Source organism: Pinus tabuliformis, chromosome 6 (genome assembly GCF_031772625.1).
Source record: "Pinus tabuliformis cultivar Carrire ecotype Pingquan chromosome 6, CPIR1, whole genome shotgun sequence".
Lineage (NCBI taxonomy): Eukaryota > Viridiplantae > Streptophyta > Pinopsida > Pinales > Pinaceae > Pinus > Pinus tabuliformis.
Window position 1 is genome coordinate 1,902,320,689 of NC_142292.1, and position 13,767 is coordinate 1,902,334,455.

At 35.8% G+C, this 13,767-nt stretch overlaps 1 protein-coding gene across 1 annotated transcript in view; it reads left to right on the forward strand.

The window, feature by feature from the left end:
* The window catches only part of LOC149266793 (FAM91 carboxy-terminus protein), a 177,223-nt gene that overhangs the window by 77,079 nt on the left and 86,377 nt on the right, over positions 1-13,767 (forward strand). Inside the window, exons 7-8 of the mRNA XM_089409113.1 lie at positions 6,958-7,018; positions 7,239-7,624. Coding sequence (XP_089265239.1) covers positions 6,958-7,018; positions 7,239-7,624 — 447 coding nt within the window. The remainder of the gene's footprint in view (positions 1-6,957; positions 7,019-7,238; positions 7,625-13,767) is intronic.

A 13,767-nucleotide genomic window follows, 5' to 3' on the forward strand; every position in this document is an offset into this window, starting at 1 on the left:
TATTACCCTAAGGTTTAGGTTCGAGAAGGTTCGGTTCCTGTTGCTGTGTCCTAACTTGTACAATGTTCCACATAATCGTCCCAATCTCCCAGTGAGCTTGTGCGCAATTTCGGAGTCATGGTTCAAATTTGTTTGCTTATGCGTTGACATTATTATAATTTTACAAGCATTATAATATATTGCAGTATCAAAATCTGCGTACATACATTATAATGTGTTAAAAGCATTATATTATAAGGCGTCAACATTATTATAATTCTAAAAGTATTACAATGAACTGTAGTATTGAACTCAACGTACATGTATTACAAGCAATACAATATGTTAACACATTACAATGTATTGAACTCAGCTTATATGAGGCATTACGATAGGCTAATGTATATTTATTATTATTATTATAATAATAATAAAGATAAGTTAACATAATTTAAAAATTATATATTTTTACAAGAATTATTTTTAATATATTTTAAATTATATTACATTAATGAAATTAGGGTATTGTTATTTTAAATGTTATAAATTAATATAACTTATATTTATGAAAAATTATAAATTTATTGATATAGTATGTGATAAAAATTATAAATATATATTAATTATAAATGAATATAAAAGATTTATGTAATTTTAATTACTATATATATTTTTAAAATAATATACATGAACGAACCTAATGGCGAACCTCATCGAAAAATTCGAACTCGAATCAAACTTAATTGTAATCGAATTCGAATTCGAACCCGAACCATGTGACATTGCTCGTGACCTTAGTTAAATTAAATTAATTACAATTTGCATATATATATATATATTTGAATTATATAAAGTCTATTATATTAATAATTTAAAATATATGTATTCAAATATATAGTTAATTAATTACATAGTTATATAATTAAAATATATACATATTATATATTTGAAATTATATAATTAATAGTTAATTAATTTAAAAAAATCATCTTTATTATTATTGTTTAATTTGTTTTTTTTTTTAAATAGTTTTAGCAAGAAAAAGAAGAATAAAATGGGAAGTAATAATGACGACAATTCTAGGAAATTTAAAGATGAACTTGATAGAATGTGCCAATGTCTCGATAATTCGAAAAGAAGCAAGAAGAATTCCGAAAAGGCCAAGAAAGGATAATTAGTACTCAAGACCAAATGAGCTTGTTTATGGAAGGATTCAATCCACCTTTTAATCCCTTAAGCACACAAGAGTTACCACAAAGTCCCAAGATTCCAGAAGGCGAAGTTTTCCCAAGTCATGAATTTCCGTTGATGCAAAAAGTCCACGAATACCACATATATAGTTCCAAGGAAATCAATACTATACAAAGTTTCCTGAAACAGAGTACCACAAGATTAAAAGGGAATTACCTAAGTACGATGGTAAGGACCATAAGGGCGCCATTGTGTGGGTAAATAAAATGGATGCCATCTTTGGAGCAAACCCGCTAATAGGTAAACAAGAGAAGGTCATGACCGCATCCAACAACCTAGAAGCTGAAGCATATGATTGGTTCCTATGGTGGTCCAATAGATGTGATTCTCGTTTGTTCAATTGGAACTTTTTTGTAGATGCCTTGCTCACAAGGTTCCATGATGAAGAAGGAGAGATGTTTACGAAAAATTCATTCACCTCAAACAAAAAGGATTTGTAAACGAATACGCCCACGAGTGGGAAGTATTAGCTATAAGACAAAAGGGGTTCTTCGATGAAGAACTGCTAAAAATGTATAGATGTGGGCTTAAAGAGTATATTTGAGAAGAATTAAGACTATATAAACCCATAACCATTGAATAAGCTAGACATGTGGCAATAGTTATTGAGCGAAAATATAAGCTCCATAAAACACCATATGCCAGTAATGAAAAATCAAACAACTACTCAAAAGGGAAGTCAAGTAAGTCGTCTTCAGAAAACACTAGTAAGTACATTCCACCACCAATGCGCGAAGGAGGAAAACAACAATCAAATTTTGAAAGAAAAAGATGGCAAATGTTGGACATGCAGAGATAAATATTCTCCAGGACACAGATGCACTACACAAAAACTTTACAACTGCGAAGTAGAACAAGAAGAGGAATCTTCAGAGAATAGCTCCGACGAAGAAAACAATGAAGAAAATGAGACTCCTAATCTAGATCCAGAAGAAGAGAATATGCCAAGAATTTCTTTGGCAACTATCACAAGGATAGCTCAACCACAAACATTAAAGCTTAAAGGACATATTAAGAAGCAAAACGTTATTATGTTAATAGATTTAGGAAGTACACACAATTTTATAGATGTCAATGTCGCAAAAAGGCTGAACATTTTTTCCTATCCCGTAGCAGATTTAAAAGTTATGGTGGCAGATGGAAAAAGAATAGATGGAGTAGGGAAGTGCCATAAAGTTAAAATGCAACTAAACGAATACAAAATGGAGTCCAATTTTTATACAGTCCCCTTAGGAGGTGTAGATGTCGTCTTAGGAGTACAATGGTTGCAAACACTAGGGACGTATTCTGCAAATCACCAAAAACAATTCATTAAGTTCAAAATGAATGGGAGGAAGTATAAGCTGTTTGGATTCCAAGCCCCACCTACCCAAATCATTTCTGCTCAGCAAATGAAGAAGCTTATTCGCAAGGGAGCTCCGGTATTCGTCGCACAATGCCAACAGTTAGAGTTATTATCGATGGAAGGAGTTCACCAACAATCTGAAGTTACATCCTTAATCCAGAAATATGACAAGGTATTTCAAGAATTACTGATGAAATTACCTCCTGAAAGGAAAATTGAACATATCATTGAAGTCAAACCAGATTCGACACCAGTAAATGTAAAACCATATCGCTACCCCCATCATCATAAAACATAAATAGAAAGGCTGATACAAGACTTGTTAAAGTGTGGAGTCATTACGAAAAGTAGAAGTCCATATGTTGCACTAATAGTGTTAGTCAGGAAGAAGGATGGATCCTTCCGGTTATGTATAGATTATCGGGGATTAAACAAAATTACTATTAAACACAAATTTCCCATTCCATTTATTGATGAGTTACTAGATGAACTCCATGGCGCAGAATATTTTTCAAAATTAGATTTGAGGTCAGGCTACTATCAAATTCGAGTAAGATTAGAAGACGTCGAGAAGACTGCGTTCAGAACTCATGAAGGGCACTACGAGTTTAAGGTAATGCCATTTGGTTTAACAAATGCACCAACCACCTTCCAGGCAACCATGAACGAACTCTTCCACCCATACTTGCGAAAATTCGTATTGGTCTTCTTTGACAATATCCTCATCTACAACAAAACGTGGAAGGAGCACCTCAAGCATCTAGAAGAAGTACTTTTCGTATTGAAGAAGAACCAATTTTATGTATGTACCTTTGCGCAGAAGGAATTTGAATACCTGGGACACGTCATATCCAAAGGAGTCAAAGTGGATCCCAACAAAATTAAAGCGATTAAAGAATGGCCAAAACCCAAGAACATATCAAAACTAAGAGGATTTATAGGTTTAATTGGGTATTACAGAAGGTTCATAAAAAACTATGCACATTTGACTGTGCCACTGACAAACTTATTAAAAAAGAACATTTTCCAATGGATAACTAGGCAGACGAATGCTTTGAGAATCTAAAAAAAATAATGTCAACCACACTGGTACTGGCAACTCCAGATTTCTCCAAACCATTCGTAGTCGAATGTGATGCTTTAGGATTTGGAATTGGAGCAGTATTAATGCAAGACAACCATCCTATAGCCTTCGAAAGCAGGAAGCTTAACAAATGGGAAAGCTTGAAGTCAACTTACCAAAAAGATATGCTTGCCATCATACATGCATTAACTAAATGGCGACAGTACTTGCTCGGAAGTAAGTTCTCAATTCGAACCAATCACAATAGTCTTCAATTCCTACTTCAACAAAAAAACATTATCAATAGAACAACAAAAATGGATGGAGAAACTTTCGGCATTCGACCTGGAAATACTGCACAAAAATGGAAAGAAAGTTGTCGTAGCTTATGCACTCTCACGGAAAGATGACAACAACACAACATACGCTGCCTTGGTAATTGTTCCTGATTGGTTAGACGAAATATGAGCCGAGTATGCCAAGGATTTGGACTATGGTGCTATGATTGAAATATCAGTCAATATGCCAACTTTGAATGGAAAAATGACATATTATGGTACAAAGGTAAAATTTATCTAACTCCATCATCCAAAGTTAGAATGAAAATTCTAAAAGAATCTCACAGTTCTTCAACAACTGGCTATGTTGGATTCTTCAAAACCTACTACAACATTCGACAATTGTTCTATTGGAAAGGTATGAGTAAGGAATCCAAAAATATGTCACTGAATGTGATGTTTGTCAGAGAAATAAAGGTGAAAATATTCTAACTCATGGTTTACTACACCCATTACATATTCCAAATAAAAATGGGAGGAAATCTCTATGGATTTCATTGAAGGACTACCTATGTCTAATGGTAAGGACAATATATTTGTCGTAGTAGGTAGACTCACCAAATATGCCCACTTCATGGCAATCAAAAAAACTGACACAACCAAGCAAATTGTGGAAGTGTTTTGTAAAAACATTTAAAAACTACATAGTTTTCGCAAGGTTATTGTCAGTGATAGAGACGCAAAATTTAAAGGCAATTTTTGGAAATATTTCTACCACCAAGTAGGAATTTCTCTCAACATGAGTTCGGCTTATCACCCCCAGGCAGATGGTCAAACTGAAGTTGTAAATAAATGTTTGTAAACATATCTTAGTGGTTACCCCTGGCAGAATGATGGTACATTACCACCTATCATACTTCAACTAAAATGACTCCCTTCCAAACGCTATATGGCTATGAACCACCCAGGTGGATTCAAGCAGTAAGGAACCACTTAGAAGAAAACCAAAGACTTATTAACTTGTTAAAATAAAATTTAACAATGGCATGCAATAGAATGAAACAACAAGCCAACTAACACTGTACAGAAAGAGAATTCGAAGAAGGAGATTGGGTTTTTGTCAGACTTCAACCCTATAAGCATTTATCTTTAAAACAACAAGGGAAAAATAAGTTATCTCGTAAGTATTATGGACCATACCAAATAATCAAAAAAAAAAGTAACATGACTTATGGATTAAAGCTACCAGACAATTGTCGAATCCACAACACAATTCATGTATCAAGTCTCAAAGAAGTACTAGGGCAAAATAAAACAACTCAAACAGAGATACTTGAGACTAACGAAGAAGGAAGGATCATATTAGAACCAAAAGGCATACTCGCTACCAGAGAGAAGGTACTATGATCCAAGCCTTTTAAAGAATACCTTATCAAATGGAATAGACTACCAGAAGAAGATTCATCATGGGAGATAGAACATTTTTGCCAGCAACACCCAACATTGCCTATGCTTTGAGGACAAAGCATTTTAAGGGAGAGGCAAGGTTATGAATAAAATATTCATATATATATATATATATTAATTAAATAATAAATAGTAAATAAATATTAATAATTAATAAATTAAGTTGCCCAATTAATTATGAAAGGGCACTTATGTCAAAAGACGTGTTCTTTAACCTTTGTGGGCAGTCAACTCCTATAAAGGAGAACCGCCCAAGGGCTTTTAATCATCTTCTGAATATTGAATAATAATACATAATGGGTTTTACATAAATGAGTCTCCAAGTGACAATTCCAGTGAACAAGTTTCCTTGTAACACTCTTCTGCTCTCCAATAGCTGTTGAATGCAGCTATCACAGCTTTCATTCTTGTTTCCAAGTTCTCACAATTCTGTTTGTGAACAACTGGCAAGAAGCCCACAAAAGACCTGACAAGGACGAGTGAAATGGGTGATGGAATCAGAGAAAATCTAATGAAAGAGTGTTTGAATCCAGCAATAAAGCCTTGGTATAAGTTCCTTTTCCTCACAAGCAAGAAACCCAAAACTTCTGAGCACAAAACTGAAAAAATATTTGCTATGGTTTTAGGAGCATTTTGTTTTCCACCAGGAGCAGTTTTTAATGGTTTGAGAGAGCCTTGGTAGCACTTTGGGAGTGTCTGACTCTGAGGAGAACTGCTTCCGGATTTTCCAATAAGGGAAGGGGGTGCTCCAAAAGATCTGAGAATGCTCTCCCTAACAACACTCCCTGATGGGAGTTATGCTGAAGCACACTTTGGTGGTGCCCAGCTCAGAGAATGACTTGGGAATGCAGCAGAGGCGTGCTCCTATGCAGTGTAGGGGCAGTGTATATTACACTTTACCATTTTAAAAGAATCTGTTGTTTATATTATATTTTATGCACCCTTGAATTGATAGTCGATAAATGATGCTTGGAGAAATGGTGTTAGAATCGAAAATCAACCATTTCAGCAGGAAATTTATCACATGCTCATACATTGAGTTAAAGTACTGGGAAATGATATGTCATTTGTTTTTTCCCATATTCTAACATTACATAGGCTAATAGTTTGGTGTTAGAGGTGCTATCTTGCCCAGCATGGAAGAGATGTTGTAATGTCCTGTCCTGTAAACATTTTGACTCGGTCAAATTACATAAAAATAAAAAACAAAATAATGTGAAAACATTTTTACTCGGTTAAAAAAAAAAGTTAAAATAAAAATAACATCATGGTATTCACCCATGGTATTGGCCAATGGACCATGGTATACATGTGGAATATTGCCTATTTAAAGGGGGAAATGAAACCAGCCTAGATCCTTCTTATGTCTGGATCTACCAAACACCGAGAGGGATCGAATCTCCTGGAGCTTGAAGGATTTGCTTTCGACAGATATTTTTTATCCCAACCAAGTTTTTGCTGAACATGTTCTGGTGTATATTAGCACATAACTCCTCATCTGTTCCTTTTAAGTCAAAATAGTGAGCCATAAAGTGTCCTTCCAACTGACTTTACAATTTTGGTTTAAATTGCAGTTTCAAAGCTTCAGGGATTTGTTTCAAACAGGGAGCAGTCATATGAAGATCCCACAGAAGAGTGAGTTGTTGCTTGCTTCATCTTCATCATTTTCTAGTGATTCTTATGTGTGTTCTCATTCATTTATTCTCATTACTGTGTATTCAAGCACAGTAGTGCTTAAACTTACCATAACTAGCACTTAAGTATTTGCAATCTCCCATTATACCTTTGAAGACATGGTGATTTGCTGCTTCTACTACACAATTTTCTTTCTGATATGTTGAGATTTATCATCCAGGATATTGTATGCTCTTTTTGTGGTTTCAAGTGAGCATGCGACAGTTGCTGAATTGGCTACAACATTACAGGCTGATTTGCGTCATCTTCAGGCTGCAGCATCTATCGCATGTCGATTAGGGTGGGCAATAAAAGTCATTGATCCTGCTGCTGTTCTTCAAGAATCAAGTATGCCTGGATCCCCAAATAGTTTGATCAATGATGATGATGATGGTGCTTCTTTGCCAAGCCTTGGTGGTGAGAATCCTTTGAGTCGAAGAAATTCAGATTTTCAGACAGATGGAGGGAGTGGTGATATCTTAAAGGTGGCTTCTAGTTCTGCACGTGTTGCATTCATTGTCGATGCTAATATAACATCGTATTTAATGATGGGCTCTCTATCACCTGGTATGTACCTTGAATATTTTACAGGTTATATATAACAACTCCATTAGTATGAAGCACACTATAGACAAGATGTCATTTACTTCGTCTTTTTAATAAGGAAATTAATCAACTTAATTTGATAATGTGTTCATCTCATTCTTTATCAGTGAAACTTTTGACAACTTTATTATATATTAGATGCTTCTTTATTCTTACGAAAGAGATGATAAGCCATGGAAATCTAGTTATTTAGCTAGTCAACAAGATTAGCTATAAATAGAAGGCATTTCTACTTGTATGGAAACGGAAGTTGAATGCTCATCATAAATTTTCTATTAGATGTAGGCAGCAATTAATAGTAATTAAAATTCATTCTTCACTAGAATAAGGATTTTACATCAATTTGATAAACCTGCTTTAAACTTATATTCCATATTGATTGGGTTTGGGATTCAGAGCAAAGGACCTTTTGGTTGAAGATAGATTTTGATAAGTTGTACAATAGGATTCAATGGGATTTCATTGCACATGTGCTTTGTGTTTTTCTTAACCAAGTGGAAAATCCTTCCGTGCAGGCTTTAGCTAAGGTGTGTGTGAACAGAACCCTTTTTGAGCCATTTCATCTGCACAAATCTATCCATCAGCGTTTCCCTTGCTCCTTAGCTGCCTACCTGTATGTGGTTGCTGAAAATACTATTGGATACGTATTAGAAGCACCTAGAATGCAGTACAGAAATAATGGAATCCCCCCTGCTAATAGGTGGAAATCAGTGTTGATAATATCGGCATCAGAAAAATATCGGCGAGGGTCCTGAAAACATCTTTCCGGCAATATCAGTGAAAATATCGGCGAGGGTCTTGAAAACATCTTTTCGGCAATATCAGTGAAAATATCGGCGAGGGTCCTGAAAACATCTTTTCGGCAATATCAGTGAAAATATCGGAAAACATCGGCAAACATTAAAAAATTCATAATATATTCAATTTTTTTTTCAGATTTTTAAACATATAAAGCAACAACAACATGAAATAAACACATTGGCACATAAATATGAAGAAATCACTGATATATATGATGTGGTGGATGTCAAATAAAAATGATACATCAAAGGCTATACCAAATTCTGCTGATCCCTGATAATTGTCTAAGCAAGGACTAAAATGTGGAGAACCAATACAAAATAACATCATATATATAAAAATATCTCATCATCATGAGTTATATATAGCAAAACAAAAAAAAACTAGCAGCCAGCTATCTGAGATCAGTGCCCTCTCCCCTTTTACGAGAAAAGATGATGGGCTGTTTGCCAGGCCTGCACCTAGCAGTAGAAGGCCTTGGCCTTGCACCTAATGTCAAATGATGACTGCTGGGTATGGAGCTGTGCTCGCCTATATCTGTAGCAGATAGTGCTGTTGTTGATGCTCCCACAATCTCCTACTCCTCCTACTCCTTCCTTAAGTCCTCCTCTTGCTGCCCTTGTACTAATGGTTCCTCTTCTAACCATGTAGGTGACTTCTCCATGATGTGAACCTTAGACTCCACCCTCCACTTAGACAATACATCAATATTGTCTAAGGAAATGGCATCCACATCCAATGGTTTCTCTATTTTCTTCACCCGTAGTTAGAGATTGTAATGCACATATACCAAGTCATTGAGGCATGAGAACTCCAACCTGTAAGAGCATCATAAAAAAATTGAGTCTTGACTCTTGACACTTGAGGGTCATAAATTACAATAAATGTAATTGCTCAGTTTAAGGCTGAAGCTCAAAGTTATAACGCGTTGCGCTTTTTGAGTGTATTTTCTCAAATACACTCCAATTATGCTCATACCCGGAAGCAATATAGGTCTGACTCGGGATTTTGATGGCTAATTTCTACAAATTTGGTGCCCTTGCACCATAGCTTTGCCACCAAACATCTACAACAAAATAAAGAAAGCTTAAAAGATGAAAACTTAAAACATAATTAAACTTTCAATTAAAACATAATTGAATTTAAAAAATCTAGATTCTAGAATTATAAATTAGTAAATTCTAATGAGCCATGGCTTGTCACTTTAGTGGCATGAAGACGATCATTTCACGAATAACACCATCAAAGCCAAATAATCCAACCCTATCCTGATACATTTATATCTCGCGATTGATTTTGCTGCGAAGCTCGGGATCAGGTACCATCCTATGAATATAGGTATGGAGCCCTTCAGTGACCTCTCCATCAAAATCAAACTTGCATTTGAATGAAAATGCGGGGTTGAGGAAAAGTGTTGCTGTATGAATGGGTCGTTGAAGCATCCCTGTCCACCGACTATCAATAACATCCCATAACAACATCTATATATTAAACCCAGTGGAACCCTTGTTTGCATAATAAGCACGAATGGTCTCCTTGGCCCTATCTATGGCCTTATACAAATAATCCGTTGTAGGCTTATCCCCACTTACCAATTTCAGAACCATTACTATAGGTTCAATAACTGAGCACACTTCTTCTACCCCTTGCCAAAATGTGCCAGCATACACCATTTTTGCAGTGGCTCTCCCATCCTGTCTCCTGCTGTATCTACAATGACGCCACTCATTAGAAACAAGCATTTGCTTCAACTCAAACTAACATCGAAGCAAAAATCGAATAGTAATAAAGTTGGTGGTAAAACATGTGATTGCAAGACGATGCAACTCCCTGTTTCTGGGGTATCTCCTCATGAGGCTAAGAACAAAAGCATGGTTATATATAAACTTGGATGATGCTCCTAGCCATATCAATCACCTCCTTAATGAAGGAGAGTTTCCACCTATCCTCAAGCATCAAATCAATACAATGTGTTGCATAGGGAGTCCAAAACAATGCGCGTTTGTTAAATTTGGAAACTAGGGCCAAACTTCACCTTGGACAACTCATATGAGGCAACTGATATTTTTATTGGATTCCTCTTTTCGAGAGGTGTAGGATTGATCTAAAGATCATCTCATTTTGACATGTACACATGGAATTATGAATTTATTTCTATTATGGACAAATTGTCAAGGTTGGCCAACCATCTAATTTAGACCCTCAAGCCCACAACGTTGCATATAAATAGAAGGAGCCTCCTGCTCATTTAGACACTTCACTTCATTCACATATCTCTCTCTCCTTTCATGATTGGGTACGGATTTCTGAGGTAGCTGTCCACATGTGCGAGGGACAGTGCTTTTTTATTCCTGTGTTGACTAGCGTTGATCAAAGTTGCAGGAAGGGTTTTGACTAGCATTGACCAACAACATTGACCTATTTGACTGTGTTTTTGTGAGGGATATCTCTGTTTGGGTAGGCCGCATTTCTAGGCATAGGAATCGAGGCAGACCGTAATTTTTGACCAACATTCACTGCAGAAGGGTTTCACTGCAACGTTGACAGGTTTGACTGCATATCTTCAGACTGTTTTTGGTTTGATTTGATTTGCTGTTGGAGGTCGAATTGATGAAGTGAAAACTTCTTGATAAACAGAAATATGTGTATAAATATTTTATTAAAAATATGAATTGACAGATGATTATTGTTTACAATGGGGTTCCTGGCTTATATACCGCCATGGGTACCCTTTGGGAAAGGGCGTGATCTTATGGTTGTGCCCTTTCGTCTAATTAAACCTAAAATTAAATAATAAACCTAAAATTAACTAATTTTTTACATAACATTGCCTTCCTCTTGAAAGAATGCTTTGTCCTCAAAGCATATGTAACAACGGATGTTGTTGACAAAATGCTTCATTCTCTCAAGAAGTGTCTTCTTCGGGTAAGTCCTTCCATTTGATCAGATATTTGTTGATAGTACGATATCAAAGCTTCCTTTCTCTAGTAGACAAAATACCTTCCGGTTCTAGAATGACTCTTCCCTCATCATCTAGGGATGGAAGTGTTGTTTACGCTGTTTGATTGTTACCTAGTGCCCTTTTAAGGCAAGATACATGGAAGACGTTGTGAACCCGACTTGACTCTGGAAGGCTTAAACCATACGCAACTTGGCTAATCTTTTTGTTGATCTGATAAGGTCCATAAAACTTTGGTGCTAATTTGTTTTTTCCTTTCTGTTTTAAGGATAATTGTTTGTATGGTTGGAGCTTAACAAGTACCCATTCTCTGACTTCAAACGCTCTTTCGGTTCTGTTACGGTCTGCTTGTTGCTTCATACGATTCCTTGCATTATTTAGGTTTTCTTTTAATATTTGGATGATTTTGTGGGTTTCTTCTAGTTGATCTTTAACAGCAGGTAGATTTGTCTGGACAATAGCTAGATCCTTCCATTTCGGGGGTTCATACCCATATAGAGCTTGAAATGGCGTTATTTTTGCTGATGTATGATAAGTGGATACCACCACTTAGCAAGATGTAACCATTGAGCCCACTTATTTTGTTTCTCTGTAGCGTAGCAACGTAGGTAGGCCTCCAAACATTTATTGACAACCTCTGTTTGGTCATCTGTTTGAGGGTGATAAGCGGAACTCATATTTAGGTAGGTTCCTATATAGTTGAACAATTCCTTCCAGAAATTACCTTTGAACTTGGCATCTCTATCACTCACAATGACTTTCGGAAAACCGTGTGACTTATATATGTTTTTGCAAAATATTTCAGCGATTTCTTTTGCTGAGTATGACTTCTTTCTTGCCATAAAGTGAGCATATTTGGTGAGTCTGTCGACTACTATGAAAATCTTGTCCTTGCCTTCAGATACTGGTAATCCTTCGATAAAGTCCATCGAGATTTCTTCCCATTTCTGATTTGGAATGTTTAAAGGGTGAAGCAATCCTAGTGTCGTGATATTTTCACTTTTATTCTTTTTACATGTGTCACATTCTGCTACATATTTCTGAATATCACGATTCATTCCCTTCCAAAAGAAGGATTGACGTGCATTGTAGTAAGTCTTAAAGAATCCTACATGTCCAGCTGATGGTGAGTCATGTGATTCCTTGAGTATCTTAAACTTAAACTTGGAATTTGTATTTAGATAGATTCTTCCCTTGTACCATAGGATATCATTCTTCCACTCAAAATTTGAGTTGTTGGGAAGGTTATTGATTATTGCCGTTATTTCTGGATCCTTGGCATACTCACTACGAATTTCGTTAAGCCACTCAGGGAAAACAACCAAAATCACAAGTAGCGTTGGTTCTTCATCTTTCCTAGATAGAGCGTCTGCTACCACATTGTCTTTACCTCTTTTATGTAGTATTTCCAAGTCAAAAGCGACAATTTTTTCAATCCAGTTTTGTTGTTCTTCGGAAAGTGTTTTTTGTTGAAGGAGGCGCTGGAGACTGTTGTGGTCAGTTTGAATAGAAAACTTACTAACCAAAAGATATTGCCTCCACTTAGCTAGTGCGTGTATGATAATGAGCATTTCTTTGTTGTATGTGGATTTGAGGCGTTCTCTTTTGTTGAGCTTCCTGCTTTCAAAATCTATTGGATGCCCTTGTTGCATTAATACTGCACCTATACCGAATCCAGAAGCATCACACTCAATGATAAATGGTTTAGAAAAATTTGGTGTTGCTAATACGGGAGCATTAGACATAATTTCCTTTAATTTTTCAAAACAAATTCTTGCTTCCTCATTCCATAGAAACAAATTCTTCTTTAAAAGATTTGTTAGAGGTGCAGTTATATGTGCATAGTTTTTAATAAATCTTCGGTAATATCCAGTCAAACCTAAGAACCCTCTTAGCTTGGATATATTAGCAGGTTTGGTCCATTCTTTTATAGCTTTGATTTTGTTAGGGTCCACCTTTACGCCTTCATGGGATATAATATGTCCAAGGTATTCTACTTCTTCCTTTCTGAAGGTGCATTTGGAATTTTTGGCGTAAAATTGGTGTTCTTTAAGTAGCGTAATAACTTTGTCCAAATGTTGCAAGTGCTCCTTCCAAGTTTTACTGTAGATTAGAATATCGTCAGAGAATACTAATACAAACTTCCTAAGATGTGGACGAAATAATTCGTTCATGGTTGCTTGAAACGTTGCTGGTGCATTGGTTAATCCAAATGGCATTACTTTAAATTCATAGTGACCTTCATGTGTTCAGAATGTCGTTTTTGGTATGTCCTCTAATCTGATTCTAATTTGGTAGTAGCCTAATCTTAAGTCCAATTTTGAGAAATACTTTGCGCCATGTA